General features: G+C 30.2%; 1 protein-coding gene across 1 annotated transcript; it reads left to right on the top strand.

Moving 5' to 3' along the window:
• Nucleotides 1-2,588: 2,588 nt before the first annotated feature.
• LOC142330549 (uncharacterized) lies at nucleotides 2,589-19,270 on the top strand. Its single transcript, XM_075375896.1, has 4 exons — nucleotides 2,589-2,854; nucleotides 8,000-8,139; nucleotides 14,226-14,416; nucleotides 18,981-19,270. The coding sequence occupies exons 1-3, from the start codon at nucleotides 2,753-2,755 to the stop codon at nucleotides 14,410-14,412; spliced, it is 429 nt and encodes a 142-aa protein (XP_075232011.1). The 5' UTR covers nucleotides 2,589-2,752; the 3' UTR covers nucleotides 14,413-14,416; nucleotides 18,981-19,270.
• The last annotated feature ends 298 nt before the right edge of the window (nucleotides 19,271-19,568 follow it).

Raw genomic sequence — 19,568 nt, 5'->3', positions numbered from 1 at the left:
TTGTGTTTCTTGGCACAAAATTTTACATCGATTTTTTTTAACAACATTGATTAATGGAATGGCCTTTTCGCAGACAATTAGAACAACAATTATTATCTCCCAAAAAGGCTTTACGATCATCAATAGACAAATTAAAAAATTTTTTATACTGATATAATGATTTGAATTACAGAACAAACACTGATTAAAGTTAAATTTTTAATAAAAACTGACATTATTCTTTTTTATTATTTATTATGATTTAAAGTAAAGGGTTTGTTAAAAGATTTGGTTGGATTGTGATAATACTGTCCTTTGGATTCGTTTTCTGTTTTCACTTGCGTGTTTGAAATGACTACGTTAATGTTTTCGTGAAGTTGTCGTCTCGTGATGAGAAATTCTATAGTCTTTAAAGATGAGAAACCTTTGATTTGACAATTTTTCATTCCATAATTTTAAAGTGTTACAATCCAATTTAGATGTTAGAAATTAGATATAAATTCATATGTATTAAAAGGAAGTTACATCGCTTCAAGCGAATTTATATGTAAGGATATTTCGTTAATAAAATTACACAAAGTATTTACAGATTCTCTTTTATGAAATCTGATCCTACGATGCAATCAGCAATATGAGATGCAATTAAATATTTGTTGTCAAATCGTTTTCATTTTCATTTGTCAGTGGTAAATTTTTAATGATGCTAAGGCTCCATCTCTCAAAGAAGAATGTAAGTAGTGTAATTTTTGAATATTAGTTAAGATTTACCGATTGAAACACAAACTTTAATGAATTGAATTAATGAACTGTGAACTGTGAGCCTCTATTACTATATTAGCTGGGTTTGAATTGAACGATTCAAACCAATCGAAAGAGTAATATTACAAAAATAATTCATTTAAATTTATATTAAATAAATTAAAAAAAATTGAGTTTAAGAATAATGGGCTTCCCGTGGAGAACAGCGTTTGAATGTGAAACTAGAGTGGTGAGGTAATACTCGCACATCGTGCGAGACTAGACCAATAATCATCGTTATTAACCGGTAACAAACAGGTGCACCTGGGACACTGTTTAGGAGGTGTAATAAGGTGCTCTTGTAATATATCTGCAAACAATCGTCCGATTTTTAAAATTCATATGGGGTATTTGTTTGTTAGTAGGTTGAAGGTAACTTTTGCATGCATCAGGTACACTCTCGATCTAATAGGTCATGGTTATAAGGAAATGTTGTTACATTTTCGCAACCAATCTTCCGATTTTCAAAATTCAAACGGAGTATTTTCTAGTATAATACAAAATCACGATGGAACCAAACCAGAAAAAATCTGATGTGGACACCACATGACTTCCTTTTACGCCTATTAAATTACATATACACATTTTTTTTAAATGGAAGTACATAAAATTTTATTTCATTAATAACTTCTGATATTTTTTCATTTTTTTTTTATTGTTATTATTTAATTATTATTTACTGCAAAGATTTTTTTTACATAATTTACATTAATATTTTTTGTTAATAATTACAATACATTTAAATTAAAAAAAGGAGATAAAGTCGGATTTGAACCGATGTACCTTCACATTGTAAGATCCAAATATTTTATTGATTAAAATTTTATTTAGCTATAACTCTGGAACCAATGAAAATAAATACCACTTATGATATATCGTTGAAAAGATATCAATGATGGCTTATTACTGCAGTTAAGAAAAAGTCCAAAATCCATACATGTTTGGTTTTTGGGCTTTTTTGGAGACATTTAGTCCAGTCAATTGCAATTAAAAGAGGAAGTGCACAACTAGATGTTACAACAGTACTAAATCCAAAATTTCAACATTCTACGGCTAATCGTTTTTGAGTTATGAGAGATACATACTTACGTACGTACAGACGTCAAGCTGTCAAAATTGATATTTCCGTTGAAATCTGAAAACCGAAATTTTTCGCGATCATAATACTTCTTTTACTTCGTACAAGGAAGTAAAAGGGGTAATGTTTGTCAACAATATTTTTCGACAGTCATGTTTTTTAATTTTTAATATTTATCTTTTGTTTAAAAAAGATCAACGCTAAGTAACTTAACTTTTTGATATGTAAACATTTTTTTATTTGCAAATTTCATTTATAAAAATTGTTCAAATCAAAAAAAGATTTCATCATTTAAACTTTTACCGGTATTAAATCTTATGAGGGAAATCCTATGCAACGGAATATCTATACATAAAAATAAGATGAAAATTTATTTCTAACGAATATAGTTAACAAATAGATCAACTGCAAGATATGTGAGATATCCAGTGAAATTTAACAAGATATTATCTCATCGTTTAATATATTTATTAAAGTTATTATTTTAAAGTTTCAAGTGAGTATAGTATAAATTACAGTAATTAAAGAATTTAAAAGTGAAGGTTAAATATTTTCATGTTATTGAGAAATAAAAATTTCGCGTTTTAATTAATTTATTTAAAAAAAATATATAGACTATTTTATATAAAGGGGTATTGAATGATATTAAATAGTCGCCATTAATAGTAATAATAATAAATGATTAGTAATTAAAAAAAAAGAAGATAATGGTAATTATGATGAGTGCTGATGATTATGTTAGTGATAGACTGAGTAGATAAGATCTTCTGTTGATCTAGGAAAAATGAAGGCAGCTATTTTAATTTAGTAACATACATTATATTATTATTAGATCTAAACATTATATTATACAGGATTTTTATAGTGATTAAAAAATTATTTTAATATTAGAAAAAAATGATTAGTTTAAGATATTTATTGTTCTGTTATTTAAATTGTGTTTTAATTAAAATTAATTACGTATATGCTCACCCAGTACCTATAAGTGATATTAAACAGGTAAACATTTTTTTTTAATAAGTAATTTCTATAAATTATTGTACCATATTGCACAAACATACTGCTTACGGAATTTATATAAATATTGAAAAAAATATATAGTCTAGAAAACTACATTCTAGAAGTATAATATAAGTGTAAAACTTAATTTGTTGTCGACCAAACAGCTTTATTTTTTCTTGTACCTTTAGTATTTTTACATAATTTTCTACTACATCAGAATTATTAATGAAGGAGATTAAGCAAAAAAAATTAAATATTTAAAAATATAGGGAGGTATATTTTAGGAACTAATATAAAAATAAGGTATAAAATTATTTTATATCAGTATTTGATACGGTAAACCTAATTATTAATATTTTTTATTACTCAGTCAGGGCTCTCTTTACTCGTGCTTATCATTTAATTTTGGGGCCCGGCCCCCCTGGAAATCCACTGTGCTCATTATCCTCATCCTTGTGGGAATAATACTGATAAAAAACAATAAAACCTGTTCAATTTATTTAATCAGCGTATTGTAATTTCTTCAGAGCAATAGCTGGGCAGCACAGGACACGAAACTTTCTGAAGTATGCGAATTTCAGAATAGTCGGCTTCCATCTTAAAATTTGTAGGTACAGCAAGTTACCCGTACAAAGGATGGGTAAAACGTATTTTGTACGATTCTTAGCGTTACCCGAAAAATACTACGAGTAGGTGATCGTACATCATTTTTACTTCTTATGTTTTATTTCATGTTTTTTTAATTTTTTGTGGAACTATTAAGTACATCGTAATTTAGAAAATGGACTTATATACAGTATTTACAGCTTTTTTTCTGGTCTGTATGCATATAGATTATTCTCACAGAAGACTCTGGATCAAGCCACATACAATTGTCCACGCAAGACTCTTCAAGTGGAGACTAGCCACATGAAGCGTCTACCCTTGTGACTTATTTACTGTCATCAAAAAAGCAACTTTAAATGGAAACTTGAGTGGATTTAAAGTGAAGAATAAGTGCAAAGGAATGTACTCCGTACACCATCGATTTCAAATAGACTCCAAATTCGGGATTTGGTCAACAGTTTGGTCATAGTAAATTTAAATATCGGCAAGGAACAAAATCCGGTTGTAATAGCAAGCCATTAAAATGGCCACCATATTGAAAGAGTGAAATAGTTTGTAATTGCAATTAGTTATATGTTTTCACTTCTTTGTATGAAGTAAAGGAAGTATTATGATCGTGAAAAATTTCGGTTTTAAGATATCAACAGGAATATCCATTTTGACTAGTTTCTGCGTGACATCTGTACGTACGTACGTAGTATGTATCTCGCATAACTCAAAAACGATTAGCCGTAGGATGTTGAAATTTTGGATTTAGGACTGTTGTAACATCTTGTTATGCACCTCCCTTTTGATTGGAATCTACTGAACCAAAAGTGTTCAAAAAACCAAAATAAAAAAATTTGGATTTTGGACTTTTTCTTAACTGCAGTAATAGGCTCTCATTGAGAACTTTTCATAAGTGGTATTTATTTTCATTGGTTCCAGAGTTATAGCCAAATAAAATTTTAATTAATGAAATATTTTGATCTTAGATGAAAGCACAACGGTTCGAATCAGACTTTATCTCCTAATTTTTTAACTTTTTTTTTTAAATTTAAATATATTAATTTATTAATAATTATTAAACTCAGATTGTGAAAAAGTTTTAAGATAAATAATAATTCAATAATAACAATAAAAAAAATGAAAACGTATCAGAAGTTAATGAAATAAAATTTTTTTGTACTTTTCATTCTAAAAAAAAAAAAAATGTGAATATGTAATTTAATAGGCGTACAAGGACTCATGTGAAGTCCACATCAGATTTTTTCTTAGGCACAGAATCTATGTTCTTGTAAAATTTTTTCTTAATCGATTGATTAGTTTTTGCAAGAAAGAGTAACATATTCATTTTAAAGAGAAACCCTTACGTTTTATTAAAATGTATATGTAATAAATATATGTTAAGTTATGTTTTTGATCTAATTTCCACAAAAAATTCCAATAAAGAAAAGAGATCTTTGAAAGTAATAAACGTGTAGAAAAAATGAAACGGTTAGTGAACAAATTAATTTTTAAAAATTATTTTTTAAAAATTAAGTAAATTTATTTGTGAAATAAAATTTTTATCAACGAAGATAAAAGTAAAATACGGTATATTAGAAGCGTAAAGGGGAAAATTCGGTTTAGTACATTTTTTGATTTTCGTTTTATTGCTTCATAACAATTTTAAAGATGATCCGTATGTCCTGTTTATTTATTGTAGTAAAAAACGAGTTCAGTCGAATACGTATACATAGACTATTGTAAAACCTAGTAAGGCAAAGAAAGAAATTAAACCATTGAACATGGAAAGGAGTTGTCGTACTCTGTGGTCTAAATATTCATGCTATTTTTATGAAGATCAGCATTATTCAATACAGTTTAATCTAGAGTTAACTCATACAACAATCAATTTCGATATTAATCTAATTTTTGAAGTGGAAACACGTACTATTTTTACTGTAATTTAGTTTCATTTTTAGTAAGTAATTTTTATTTTTTATTATTCAGTAATGAGTCGTGGGGAGAGTGGAACAGACTATAGAAATACCCGATCTAAGAAACATTATGGCATATTAAAAGATTTAACTATCAAAATGTAAGTTGTTAATTAAGAAGTGAAGAATATATTTTAAATATTATAAATAATTTTTTTTTCTAATACTTTTATTTATAGTTTCATCAACAATTAAAGTCCTTAGCAACTTATCAGTGTAATGTAATTGTATCGTAAATTTGTAGTGAACAAACTCAGCTAGACTACTCCTGAGACGTCTTTAACTTTTCCTGTTTTTTAGCCTCCGGTAACTACCGTTTAAATAATTCTTCAGAGGATGAATAAGGACGATATGTGAGTGTAAATGAAGTGTATTTTTGTACATTCTCAGTTCGACCATTCCTGAGATGTGTGGTTAATTGAAACCCAACCACCAAAGAACACCGGTATCCACGATCTAGTATTCAAATCCGTGTAAAAATAACTGGATTCACTAGGACTTGAACGCTGTAACTCTCGACTTCCAAATCAGCTGATTTGGGAAGACGCATTAATCACTAGACCAACCCGGTGGGTACTCCTGAGACGTCTGGTTAATTGAAACCCAACCACCAAAGAACACCAGTATCCACGATCTAGTATTCAAATCGAATAAAAGTAACTACCTTATTAGGATTTGAACCTGAGAACTTCAACTTTAAAATCAGTTGATTTACGATGAAGAGTTTACCGCTAGACCAATCCGGTGGGTTATTATTAAATTTTTTATAGTACTGAAAAATGTTACTAATATAATTAAACTAGAAGACCCGGAAATGCTTCGCTATTGCTAGATTTGAGTATATATATAGTAAATGAACACAACTGAAAGTTTGATAAAACATTAACAAAATGAACATTACGGAACTTCACATAATTTAACCTTTACCTTTTCCATTTTACCCTTTCCCCTTCTCATTTTCCTTTTCCCCCATTACCTTTTCCAATTTTCTTTTTTACCATATGCCCTTTCCCTACTTCCCTTTTCCATTTCCACTTTCCCTTTCCTTCCCTTATTTCTCTTTCTCCCTTTTCTTTTCTCTCCTTTTCCCTTTCCATTTCCTTTTATCCGTTTTTCCCTTTATTTCTTTTTTCCATTTACCCCTTATTCACTTCACCTTTTCGATTTTTCCCTTTCTCCCTTTTTCCCCGCGCATAAATCGGTCCAGTAGTTTTTAAGTCTATAGCGGACACACTTATCGGAAACATTGAAATGGAATCGTAAAATATTTTGTACAGCGTGTACAATATAGATAGCGCTGTTTTTCAAAAAAAGCATGTTTTTACCTGTCACAGGTGTGACATCTTAGGTATATAAATAGTAAGCATATTAAAACACGCGTGTATTCGAATGCAGCGTTGTGTCAAAATTTTAAAACAATCGGTAAAGTACTTTCGGAGATTTAAGATTTTGAACAAACGAACATTTAAATTTTTATTTATATAGATTATAATAATACATTTTTAGTAAACAATTAATATAAAATAAAATAATATATATATAAATATAACAAAAATATAACAAAAATACTATAAGACTAGTTCGACCTTTAAATGATGCAATATGATTTTTAACCGACTGCAAAAAATCTGATGTGGACACCACATGACTTCCTTGTTAAACAGTAAATTAAGGTACCTCATTTATGCTAACATATTTTACATATATATATATATATATATATATATATATATATATATATATATATATATAAAACAGGTCATCGAAAAAGGTTGCAGCAATTTAAAGATCTTATCTCAGAAACTACTGGAAATAATCAAGCGAGTTTTTTAAAAAAATTCACCAACTCAAAAAGTTTTTTTTTTAGTTACCTTAGAATGTTTCAATATGAGCTCCGTTGGTCGCTCTCCAGCCAATAATCGACTTCTGCCCAGGTCTGCTGGATCATCGCAGGCGTAACTGTGGCAATAGCAGCGGTTATCCGACGTCTTAAATGTTATACATTCCTGATTTTTTCACTGTAGACAACGTTTTTAACGTATCCCCAAAGAAGAAAATCTACGATTATCAAATCTGGGCTTCTTGAAGTTCAAAGCACAGGACCGGCCCTACCAATCTAACGATTATGGAATCTTTCATTGAGAGCCCTTCCAACGCCTAGACTAAAGTGTGAGGGCGCACCACCTTGTTAAAATATTACAGCGTTACTTTCTTGTTCAATTTTCCCCAGAATTTGATTTTTTCACTTCCACGTTGCCAGATTTCTTAAACTATACTCCGCTAACCACAAAACTCACTGTCCTTTCTGCTGAACTGTCATCATTGCACTGACTTACAGTGGTTCAGAGGAGTTGTGCCTATCGCCTCAAGGTCACATCTAAAAAAAATTGATGTCGTCCCGATTACTCTGCAGTTTTGCAGTTTCTTTATCAAAATTACATACGGAGATATGATTTTTTTATAGCTGTAACCTTTTTCGATGACTATATGTATATTAATTTGGAATAAGGATTAGTTTTTTACTTATTTACTATTTAATAGTTCGTTTAATATTTTTACGTGTTTTTTTATTTAGAAGAGGTCACTATTACAATTCAGCAACTATGGACAATCTCCAGATTACCAACAGTATGATAATAATCAATATGATAGTCAACCAGGAGGTTTTGGTTTGTCACAACAACCACAACAAACTCAAGCAAAATTATGGTTAAGGTAAGCAAACCTTATCTTATACTAATAAGGATATAATTTACATTAATATTAAGGAAATAGGATAAATATGCAGTATTAAAAAAAAAAGGTAGAATAAACTTGGAAAAATTCCCTCTGAATCAATCAGTTTGATTCGTAGGAAAAAATAAATTCTTAATATTCCATAATTAAGTAATTTCTCCCTTTCTTTTTATGAAATTAAAAGCTGGTAAAATATTTATATAAAAATTTTATAAAAATATAAGTTGATTTACTAATTTATTTGTATCTTATATGGATTTATTTATGAGTAAATTAAATGTAATTTAGTAATTTTAATTTTGAATCAAGAATAAAATCTGCTTAATTTATAACATGAATATTTCAATTTTTTTTCTTTGTGTTTTACGGGCATCGACTGCTAAGGTCATTAGCCCTCGTCACATTCTTAAAATGAGGTTAGTATCACCATCAGGGTCGTCGTATGTAAGGGTGTAAAGGGCCCTTACATTTTCATTTAAAAACACAAAGTACACAAAAACATTAAACCACAATAAACAATCAATACTTATGGGTTGTAAAGGGCCCCGATCTTAAAATTTGAGATAATATCCCAAGAACATAAATGGAAAATATAAGTCTTTACTTTACCATTATCTCCTTCTACCTGTCTCATTTATTTATTTATTTAAGCACCCTCGGAGCGACCAGAACCGCCGTTAAGCAGCATATCAGTCGCTCCAGGATGCCGTGGCAGTTGACTCTCCCCGATAAAGAGTCTCGTAGGACGTAACCCATCGGGGTCCTCCCAGCGTCATAAGAGCAATCTGACCACCTGTTCAGGACGACCAAAAAGCCCCTCGGCGGGGAGGCTGCTCTTCCCGGTCCTGACCTAATTGGCTACAGGCATGCATTGAGCTTACCCATAGCCTCGCGCCGTCAGTCCACCCTTGAGGGTTTCCCATGCCATCATTGGACACACCCCGGCTCACTGATCTTGCATGCAGACGAGCCAGGGCAGCCTAGGCAAGAGGGCTACCTCCCGTCACTATACGTGCCGCGCTTCGATACTCCCTTATATATATAAAACTACCCCTTAGAGTTTGTTTAACACAGCTTTAAATTTTTCACTTTTACAGACTTTTAAGAAGTCCACTGGCGTATAAATAAGCAACTATTTTTTCTTCATTTCCATTATCCAAATCATCAGCAATATCATTTCTTAGCCGGAACCTCTTTCTGAGGTCCTCATATATGTTCACTGTTCCATTAGATGCTTAATTGTAAGTGTTTTATTACAAACACCGCATATTGGTCTCTCTTCGCCGATTAACAAATGTGAATTTGTTATTATTATTAAGAATATTCCGTAGAAATAGTAAGCTCTTAAATATAAACAAATATTTAGTAATTTAAGTAATCGTAGTATTACATCAATAATAGATCTAACATAAATTCTATTAGCGATATCGAATAATGAATAATCAAATTAATCATTTATTAATAAACTAACCAATCATAGAGTTTGTTAATGGATAATGTATATTCATATCGAAATATGAGTACTTATTACTTGTATTTAGAAATATATTAATAAATTATTTTTATAAATAATCAAGACAGGCATTATAAGCGCCAGTTTAATTTTATTTTATTATACTAACCACATATTATGTTGTTAAAATTGAGATATACTAAACCTACAACCTAAATTGACCCCAATTTGTTGTATTAAACAAAAAATCCACTGTGAAGTAAAATTTAGGATTCCTTTTTCATATTAAATGTATACTATCACACGATGAAGGATTTTGTAAGAAGTTTAAAGAAATTGTAAAAAACAAAAATTCCCTCTAGCTTTTATTATTAGAGATTTCTCTAATATAATTTTTATAGTTATAAAAAATAAATTTCGTGCTACTTAGTATTATTCTTATTTTTTTTTTTAATTTTTAGGTCTGCAATATAGAAAATAAAGTGATTTATGTTTTCAAATCTATTTTCGACTCTAGTAGTCCAGAGATTTTGTAAAAACCGTTTAGTACGTGATACATTTATAACGAATAGACTAATAACGTTGATAACATTTTCATAATTTTTAAATTATGAGTTAAAACTCACATACACACGTACCTGCGTGTGAACCGGTATAGACTAAACATAACTGCTACATTAACAATGGATTTATAATGTTATTTATTTATCCAAAGTTGGTAAGATAGGTAATCATCTTCTTATTTTCTTATATGAGGCTATCATAACCTTTTTTTTTTATATTAAAATTGATTATTTACTAGAAAATCTACTAAAATTGTACTAGATAATAAAGCTTATTTGTTACTATTTATTTCTGAAACGCCAACATGCAAGAGAATTTCTTTAAAAAGAAAAAAAATATTTTAACTATGAAAACAAAATGAGAATCGGTTCGCCATTCTCGAGATATGAAACTACAGCAGTTTGATAAAATTACAAATATACGAGGATTATTTTTTTTCAAGGTCCGATCGGTCACTGAAATTAAAACCACTGTGAAAATAACAAAGTTTTTATTTGTAACAAGTACTTACATAGTTACCTATTTCTCTACATAGTCGCCACTCCGATTTAGACATTTATCGTAGCGTGGTACCAACTTTCCAATACCCTCGTCATAGAACGGAGCCGCCTGTGTTTTCAGCCATGTTTCTACGCTGGTCTGCAGCTCGATATCTGTGCCAAAATGTTGTCCTCCTAGTGAGGACATGTTTCATGTGAGCAAAGAGGTGAAAATCGGATGGAGCCAAGTCCGGGCTGTATGGTGAGTGATCAAACACTTCCCAACGAAAACGCTGCAGGAGCTTCTTTGTTACAGAAGCAGTGTGCGGCCGAGCATTGTCATGGAGAAAGACAGTGCCTGATGACAATATTCCTCTCCGCTTATTCTTAATTGCTACTCGTAGAGGTTGAAGAGACACGCATTATGAGGCTGCAGTGATGGTCGTGCCATGTTCCATGAATTCCACCAAGAGAACTCTATTCCAACACAGTAGCCATACACTTTCTGTTGGAGAAGGTTCGCTTGAACTTCTTTGGTTTATTGGGAGAATGAGAATGCATCCACTGTTTGGATTGTTCTTTTGTTTCTTCGGTACCGAAATGGACCCATGTCTCGTCCCCTGTGACAATTTTGTTCAAAAACTCTTTTCCTTCATTGTGGTAGCGCTGGAGAAACGTTAGGGAGGCGTCCATTCTCATTGTTTTGTGATGGTCGGACAGCATCTTGGGAACCCATCTCGCACACAGTTTGCGGTACTGAAGTCTCTCACTTACAATGGTGTAGAGAGTTGACCTTGAAATTTCAGGAAACGAATCACTCGATACAGAAATTGTGAACCGACGATTTTCTCGAATTGCCTCATCCACTCGCTCAACGAGATCATCGGTTGACACTCGCTTCCTTCCCTGACCGCCTGCATCATGAACATCTACACGTCCTGCTTTAAAGTTCCTGTACCATTGTCGCAGTTTGCTGTCACTCATTGAAGTTTCACCGTACACATTACTTATTCGTCGATGAATTTCAGCTGCATTACACCCCTCAGCCTGAAGAAATCGAATTACCGCACGCACTTCACACTTGGCGGGAGATGCTATTGTTGTAGACATGTTTACGTGCTAGCTGCGTGCACAGAACTAAACGAAGTGATGCGGCGTGATTGAATGCCATTCTAGAGGCGCTGTACAACACATATGCGCAAAGGTTCATCCGATTTTTGCGAGGGGTTTTATTTCGCGATCGATCGGACCTTGAAAAAAAATAACCCTCGTATTTTCAAAATTAAGAAAACTTCATTGCTTAATATTTTGTTGAATTCGGAATGAAATGTATGTAAGAAATTAATATTTTATACTTGAAATTATCCGCCAATTATACTGGACCTTATAATTGATACTCGAATGTAGCCAATTTACATTTATGTACATGAATCACAATCGTCCGTAGAAGGCATTAAAAAAAACAACAAAATTAGTAAATTCATTACTAATTTCTTAGGAAAATGTTTTATAATATTAGTAGCCTACAAAGTACAAAACTAATAATTTTATATAATCTAACATCAGCTATATTAAACTGTCTCTATAAAAAATGGAGGGGGGTTAGAAAATAGGGAAATTTTGAGAAGTTATATTGGTAGCTCTGATAGCCTCCAACCCGAACGTTTGTGTAACAACAGTTCAAATCATCACACTAGTTTTTGTATTGTTGCTGAGGTGTGTTGTGTTCTTTACTATGTTCGTTGTTCCAAGAAAAACCAAGGTGTGTTTTGTGCCAGGCCGAATTAAAGTCCGTAGTTTTAGTTGAACGTGCATTTGGACGTAAATATGGAAAAGAGCAACCATATGAAAATAATATACGACGTCGGTTCAAAGAAACTGGATCTGTTCTCGTGGAAAAATCAGCCGGTAGACCACGAGTATCAAACTAAACTGTTGAACGAATTAGACAATGTGCAATCGGAAGTCTTAGAAATTATAAGTCCTAACAAATCCATCTCTCGTCGAAGCCTTGAGTTAGATATTCCCAAAGCAACAATTAACAAATTTTTACACTAAAGATTGAAAGAAATTACACGCATAAAAAATCCAGCTACTGCAGGAATTGAAACCTGATAACGGAGAGAAACGTTTCAATTTCGCTGTTGAGATTTTCCACAAAGTTAATGATAACGATTCATTTTTAGACCATATAATTTTTACGGATTCCATATTAATGGGTGTGTTAACAGACACAATCCATAAAAATATGGGAATCTGAAAACCCAAATGTAATTTTTGAGAAACGACGCGACACGCCTAAAGTTTGTTGTGGTGTGATGAAAAATCGTGTAATCAGGCCTCTTTTCTTCGCTGAAAAGACTATTAATGTAAATATGTATCTCAATATGTTAAACAATTACTGCTTTTCTAAACCGGATGGATGAATTCAAAAACATATAACGGATTCATTTCCAACAAGATGGCGCATCCCTGCCCTTTAATGCATTCGTCAATTAGGCTTTGAACGGAAAATTTGAACAAAGATGGATAGGCGGGTAAGGATCTATACCCGACCTCCAAAGAGTCCAGAGCTGACAACTTGCGATTTTTTCTGGTGAGGATATATAAAAAATACTGTTTATTCAACAAAAAAAATACGCGACCTATGTCACTTAAAGAAAAGCATTAATATAGCAATTGTTACCATGACAGAAGATAAACTAATTCGGGTATAGGCAGAAACTGATTTTCGATTGGACATTTGCCGAGCGATTAATGATACACATATTAAAATTAATTTTATTGGTTACGTAAAAAAACTGTTTAAGATGAAAAATTCGATAAATAAACAACACTAACTGTAAGTAATTTTGTTTCATTTAATCAATGTTCAAAACCACACCATTCTTTTACAAAGACTCTGTATTTGATTTTGAAAAACACAGTCAAATCGATCAGTTTGTTTAATAAAATTATAAGTCAAAGGAAACTGAATAGAGATGTCATTGATATTAAACCTCAACCGATTAATTACTCTCCCAAAAATTAAATGTAAATTTTCAGTTTAACATCTACGAGTATAAATCCGTTTTTAAAGAGATTCAGAATGGTAAATTTTAGATTACAAATTAAATTAATGGCATTTTTAGCTAAGAATAAAACCATTGTTATTATTTTAATTCATTTCTCAATTTTTTGAGTTTAATCAAGGGAGATTGGTAGAATATTTGCCTTTACTGACAGTAATTTATAAAGGTATATCAGCAACGCAGGGTGCAAATGAACAATAATCATTTATATATACATATTTTGATCATCTGGATAATAATTTTAAAAAAATGAATTCTAAAAAAAAACCGCTGTAAAATATATATTTTTATTTTTTAAAGAACATACTAAATAAAATTATTTTTTAAGCACAAAAACTAAAGAGCCACAAACGAAACTTACATAAACCTCTTTTAAGGTACGTAAAACCCTTTTAAACTTTCGAAATATTTTACCATTAGAATCATCTTAGTGAATTCAAGATTTCTGGAAAATTTTGTATTTATTCTCTCTTTATTTAAAAAACCTTTTTTTTTCAGGAATGTGTTTGATACAATAACGGATCTAGTTATTAGAGGATTATATGAAAATTTTCCTAAAAGATGGACCAAAAGAAAATTATTAAGACTGAAAAATGTAGTAGTAAGAAAATTTAAACCAATTGTTATGAAACTTGTTCGTAGTGTATTAGGTAGAAAAAGAAAAGCTGGAAGATCTTTAAGTTAACTGAGTAAGTAAAATATAATTTTTATGGATAATTAGAAAAAATAATAATTCTTAAAATAAAAACGAATTAATTACTTGGAAGTAATTTTGAAATGTTTATAATTATTATTTTTTTTATAATAATAATAATAACAACAAAAAAAGAAACAGCCTTAAACTCGTTTAAAAACTAACATTTAAAAAACTTATTAACTTTTAATTCAGTTACAGTTCTATTAGGTTGTAAAAGTTAAAATACAAATATTTTTAAAATAATGTAACTTCTTTAATTACATTGTTAATTAATTAAAAAAATAAGGCTACTTCTTTTTTTCCATTACTGTTTTAATTGTTCTTAGATAGATATTATAGTGGTTTAATTCGTATTAATGTTTTCGGTTATACTTTCAAAACTTAGATTATTTTCATATAGTACAAAACAGTTAACGACGTGCAAATTAAACTACATAAAATAAATCAACACATCTTTTTGTGAGCTCAGTAAAATAAAATATTTTTTTTTATTTTACAAAGGGAAAACTTCTATAACTCTCTTCATTGTTGTCACGACTAAATATAATTGTTGATTATAATTATTATTTATTTTATGCAAATTTATATTAACAAACAAGACTTTAATATAGCAGTAAGCATGACAAGGTGTAAAAAGTAAAAGATGACTTGGTTACAAAAAAAAAAAAAAATACAATACTATAATACAATGAAAATTGTAAAATATATTAAAACAAAGAACAAAGGAATCAAAAATGTTACAAAAGTATCCATTACTTTAAAAATTATAGACCAGATATCCCCAAAAATTTAAAACTATATATTAAAATTTATAAACACATAATTATAAGTTTCCTTACACATAATTATAACTCTCCCTTTCTCTCTCTCTTTCTCTCTCACTCTACGTGTATACACGCGCTATGTTTGTGTGTGTGTGTATTTACGCTTATAAAACAAAACAACATGTAATGAAGAATTAATAGCGGAGGCACAACAAAAACTACCGAGATAAATTGATGAAAATTTGTTTTACATATTCTTCTTACGATATAAGGACACACTAAGAAAGAATTTTTTTGAAATTCCGAGTTTAAAGGGTTTAAATGAAGTAACAATGAAATTTACTAATTTAAACATTTTTCAGTAATAAATAAATAAATATATCAATTTCATTTTTTGTGCGTGTGTAATCGTCATGCGAATATCTAAAAATTAAGTTTTCGAATTTTCGAAATTCCACCTTGAAAGGTGAGAAAAAAGTTAAAAAAAATTTTAAACAATGATTGTAAATTTTCCCCATTTCTGACTATACTAAACAAGTTATTTACTGGATTTGGACTTGCAAATAGTATCAAGATAAATATTTAAAAACCATTTTGGTTTTTTTTTTTTAAATTTTGGTTTTTTTAAGGGGTGCGCAGTATACGGCGCCTGTGTATAAACCCAATGTAGCCACTGCCACTGTTACTGTATGTGCGACGCGACTGGAGCTGCAACTGCCTCCATTTATTTGAATAAAGGTATAAAATAAAAAATAAAAAAAAAAATTAGAAACGAAGTACGGTCACCTCGTAGTGGTATTTGTAAGGTAATACTAAGAACTGAGCATAATAAAATTTTATCCGTACGAAGGACATCGCCTTAACTAATATTTTTAAGGTGGCGGTCGACTACTTTGAAACCCGCATTCTTCAGATGAATCTGTTTTGGGTCATGTACTGACCAAATGGTCCGTTCGGTGTACGGACCAAATGGTAGTTATTTATTTATTTATTACTAAAAAAATGTAAAAATTAGTAAACTTCATTGTTACTTCATTTTAACCCTTTAAACTCGGAATTTCAAAACTCGGAAATTACAATATACTTATAGTTTTTATAAATTGAGCACGCTTTAATTTTTATTTATCATTAGTATGTATATTTTGTCACAAGCATGAGTATGATGAATGCAGAGGAGTTCAGGAGGCAGAGCCCCCTGGTTGAAATGGAATGATCTGCTTAATATTCCCTGACCGAAGCGGGAAATGCAAGTAACCATACAGCGTGGGCGAAGCCGCGTCTGGGGTTCTACTATAAATATACAGAATGTTTCTAAAATGGTGGGCTGGCTATACTTTTTCGGATTCTTCTTGTAAAACTAAACAAAAAATATCCTTAGGAAAAATGGTAATTTCTTATTCGTTCTCCCACTGTCCGCAATTTTGTTATTTATATATAAAAATTTATATCTGAAGTTTGGCTAGAGAAATCACATTAATATTTGGTAAGCATCATGTAATATTTGGTAATCCACACATGTAAAAAAAAATCTAAATGCTATAAAGATGTAAAGACACATAATCACTTGGTTCTATCTTAATTTTATTTTATTAAATTTATTAACATCAGGTAGAAATTTAATATCAAGTACAAGAATTTTATAATAAGGACCACATGTCATTCATTTGGTTGCCTTCGTATTAGCAAACGGTGAATTGGTACCGCATAATATATTACCTAAAATATAATCGGAAGGTTAAAAATTTCTTTAGGAAAAATACTCGAAAATTTCGCTCAGACTCAAACTTCCAACTCAAAGGTGTATAAAGCGGGCAACATAAGTAATTTTAAATCCTTAAAGAGATCGTAGGATTACCGTGTATAATTCTAATCAATTTTTGTTACACTTTGAAAATTCCTTTCATATAATTAGAAACTATGGCAACTTTGCTATTGATGAAATTAAAACTAGTTTTCGAAAATATGTTCTGATATTAAATAAGTGTTTATTAATGGAATATGCACTTAAACCTTGAATAAACAATTAATTTCTCAATAAATCATTATTTTTTATATTTATTTTCATCTAAATGAGATTTCAAAGCTATCCAAAACATTTAATAGATTTTAAAGTTATTCTATTTACAAAAATTAATGATGTTTTTCCCCAGTTATTATTTAATTGTAATAAATCACTCAAAAGTAATTTGTTTTAAAATCTTTATGCTTTCTAAAACGATTAATTTTGATTATAACAATATTAAATATTTATTAATATAATCGTACTGGTACCCAAAAGTCACTATACCATTTTAAAATAAAATAAAGTTTTATTTTTTATTCGTTAATATTTATATTTTTCCAAACAAATAATGGAAATAAATTTTATTTAGTTTTGAAAATTAGATAGTTTATTTATCCATATAAATGTTCTTCACAATGATGCGCTTTTTCTAAGGTGTGTAACCTGTGGTAATATTTCTTGATTTATTCCTTTAATATCATAACGGATTTTGGCCCTCAATTGTTGAATGGACTGTGGACTGTTTCGGTATACGGTATACTTTATCTTTTAAATACACCTACAGAAATAAGTCTGGAGGTGTTGTCGGGTAAATGTGACGGCGAATTGATTTCAGAGTTTTGGAAAATTATCCAAAAATTATCTTCCAAAAATTTGCCTTAAAAGTTCTATTGTTGAGCGAATGAGCGAAGAACTATGTTTATTAACATCATATCTCTGGTGTGTGTCCTCAATTACGAGACGCTTGAAATTGTCCAACATATCTAGGTACCTTTCTCCGGTGGTAGTTAGTGCGTTTCCTGCCTCATCTTCAAAGAAGTAAGGACCAATAATTGTTTCTTTCTTCATTTACTTCACACTAAATCGTTACTTTTACTGGGTATAATTCACATTACCGGACTATCTTCGGTTTTCTGTCTCGAATATTAATTTGTTAAAAAATCCCTTTAAGTTGAAATGGGTTTCGTCACCCATAATGAAGTCGAAAATGAAATCAGCTTCTTGCTTTGCTAATTCTTGGATCTTGAGAACATGTGCCCGATAATCTGCTGGCTTCAGTTCCTGCGCTAGCTGTACGTTATACAGATAGATACGTTATTCAGTATTCTTTGAATACTCCTTAGCGAGATTTGGGACATATCCAACTGCTGGGACCGGTTTCGAAGTTGATGTTGAAGGCTCAATTTTTTCGTTGAACACGCTGAATGTTACCTTTTGACCTCCCTGAACGTGACCTCCCAGGATGTGGTAAATCACTCATAGATACCTGTATTTTAAACCGACGGAATAAGGTAATCGTTGCTTCTTTTTTTTCTTTTTGTTTAACCTCCGGGACCAACGTTAATTCATCTCATCCTTCAGAGGATGAGATGAATGATTTGTAGCGTGTATGAAAAATGCCATCCCAGTCAGGCATGGCATTATCTCATCTTCTGAAGCAATACTCAACGGTGACCCCGGAGGTTAAACAAGAAATAAAAGCATTGCTTGTTTAGATAGCTTTTGTCTCATCCCCAAATTGATGAGTGTAAGCTCTCTACGTTAACACAATTGATCGTTGTTTTTGTAGATAAAATTCGATTACTTTCACACCTCCAATGTCGTGATTTTTTTCAAAATTGATTTCCAAAAATAATATAAAATAAAAGTATGAAAGAAATAATATGAAAGAAAAAATTTGAAATCAATTATTTGTAAAACGTTAATTGATTTTTTAAATGGTCTAATGACTTTTGGGCCACTCAGAATATTTGCAATTTTTAAAAAATCTCTTTTTTAATCTGTTACAGTTATCTGTTAAAGGTACTTACGTATTTAATAATGAACATAATAAATAATAAAGAAGGAGCTGAAAACTATAGAGTTATATCTGTCCAGGTTAAATCTGCTGGACTTAAAAGTGGATAATTTATTTACGTTGAAATATCTATGAAGAGAGGAAAAGTTTTTACCTTTACATTAATCAGTGTAGATTAATAACTTAAAAATAAGGTTTAATATTAATTAAACAATTTAAAGTTTCAAAAAATGGAGAGAAATATTTTATGAAATTACGGAATGGGAAAAAATAATATTTAATTAATAGATCTTTTATAAATTTTTGTTATTTTTATTTATACTTTTATGAATAAATTATTTATGTATTAATTATAAAAAAATACGAAAATGTAATAAATAAATGCAATATTATAATTATATAAATCTGTTCAAAAAAGAATCGATGTGTAAACGTTGCATATTTGTGGTCCTTCCTATATACAGTACTTATTTTTCATGTCCGCTTTATATGTGCGATTTAAAAAAAAAACATTTAAACTGCAATAATGGTACATATTTAAAACATTTTAAACAACAATTTTTTTTTGTCTTCAGACATT

The sequence above is a fragment of the Lycorma delicatula genome, chromosome 9 (genome assembly GCF_047948215.1).
Source record: "Lycorma delicatula isolate Av1 chromosome 9, ASM4794821v1, whole genome shotgun sequence".
Classification (NCBI taxonomy): Eukaryota; Metazoa; Arthropoda; class Insecta; order Hemiptera; family Fulgoridae; genus Lycorma; species Lycorma delicatula.
The sequence above is the reverse complement of the archived record's forward strand: the minus strand, read 5'-3'. Positions and strand labels throughout refer to the sequence as shown.

What these genes read in the sequence shown, in the direction of transcription:
- LOC142330549 (XM_075375896.1), top strand. Translation starts at nt 2,753, where the DNA reads ATGATTAGTTTAAGATATTTATTGTTCTGTTATTTAAATTGTGTTTTA. An exon ending in CTATAAGTGATATTAAACAG is followed by an intron (nt 2,855 to 7,999) that starts GTAAACATTTTT and finishes TTTTTTATTTAG; the next exon opens with AAGAGGTCACTATTACAATT. An exon ending in CAAGCAAAATTATGGTTAAG is followed by an intron (nt 8,140 to 14,225) that starts GTAAGCAAACCT and finishes TTTTTTTTTCAG; the next exon opens with GAATGTGTTTGATACAATAA.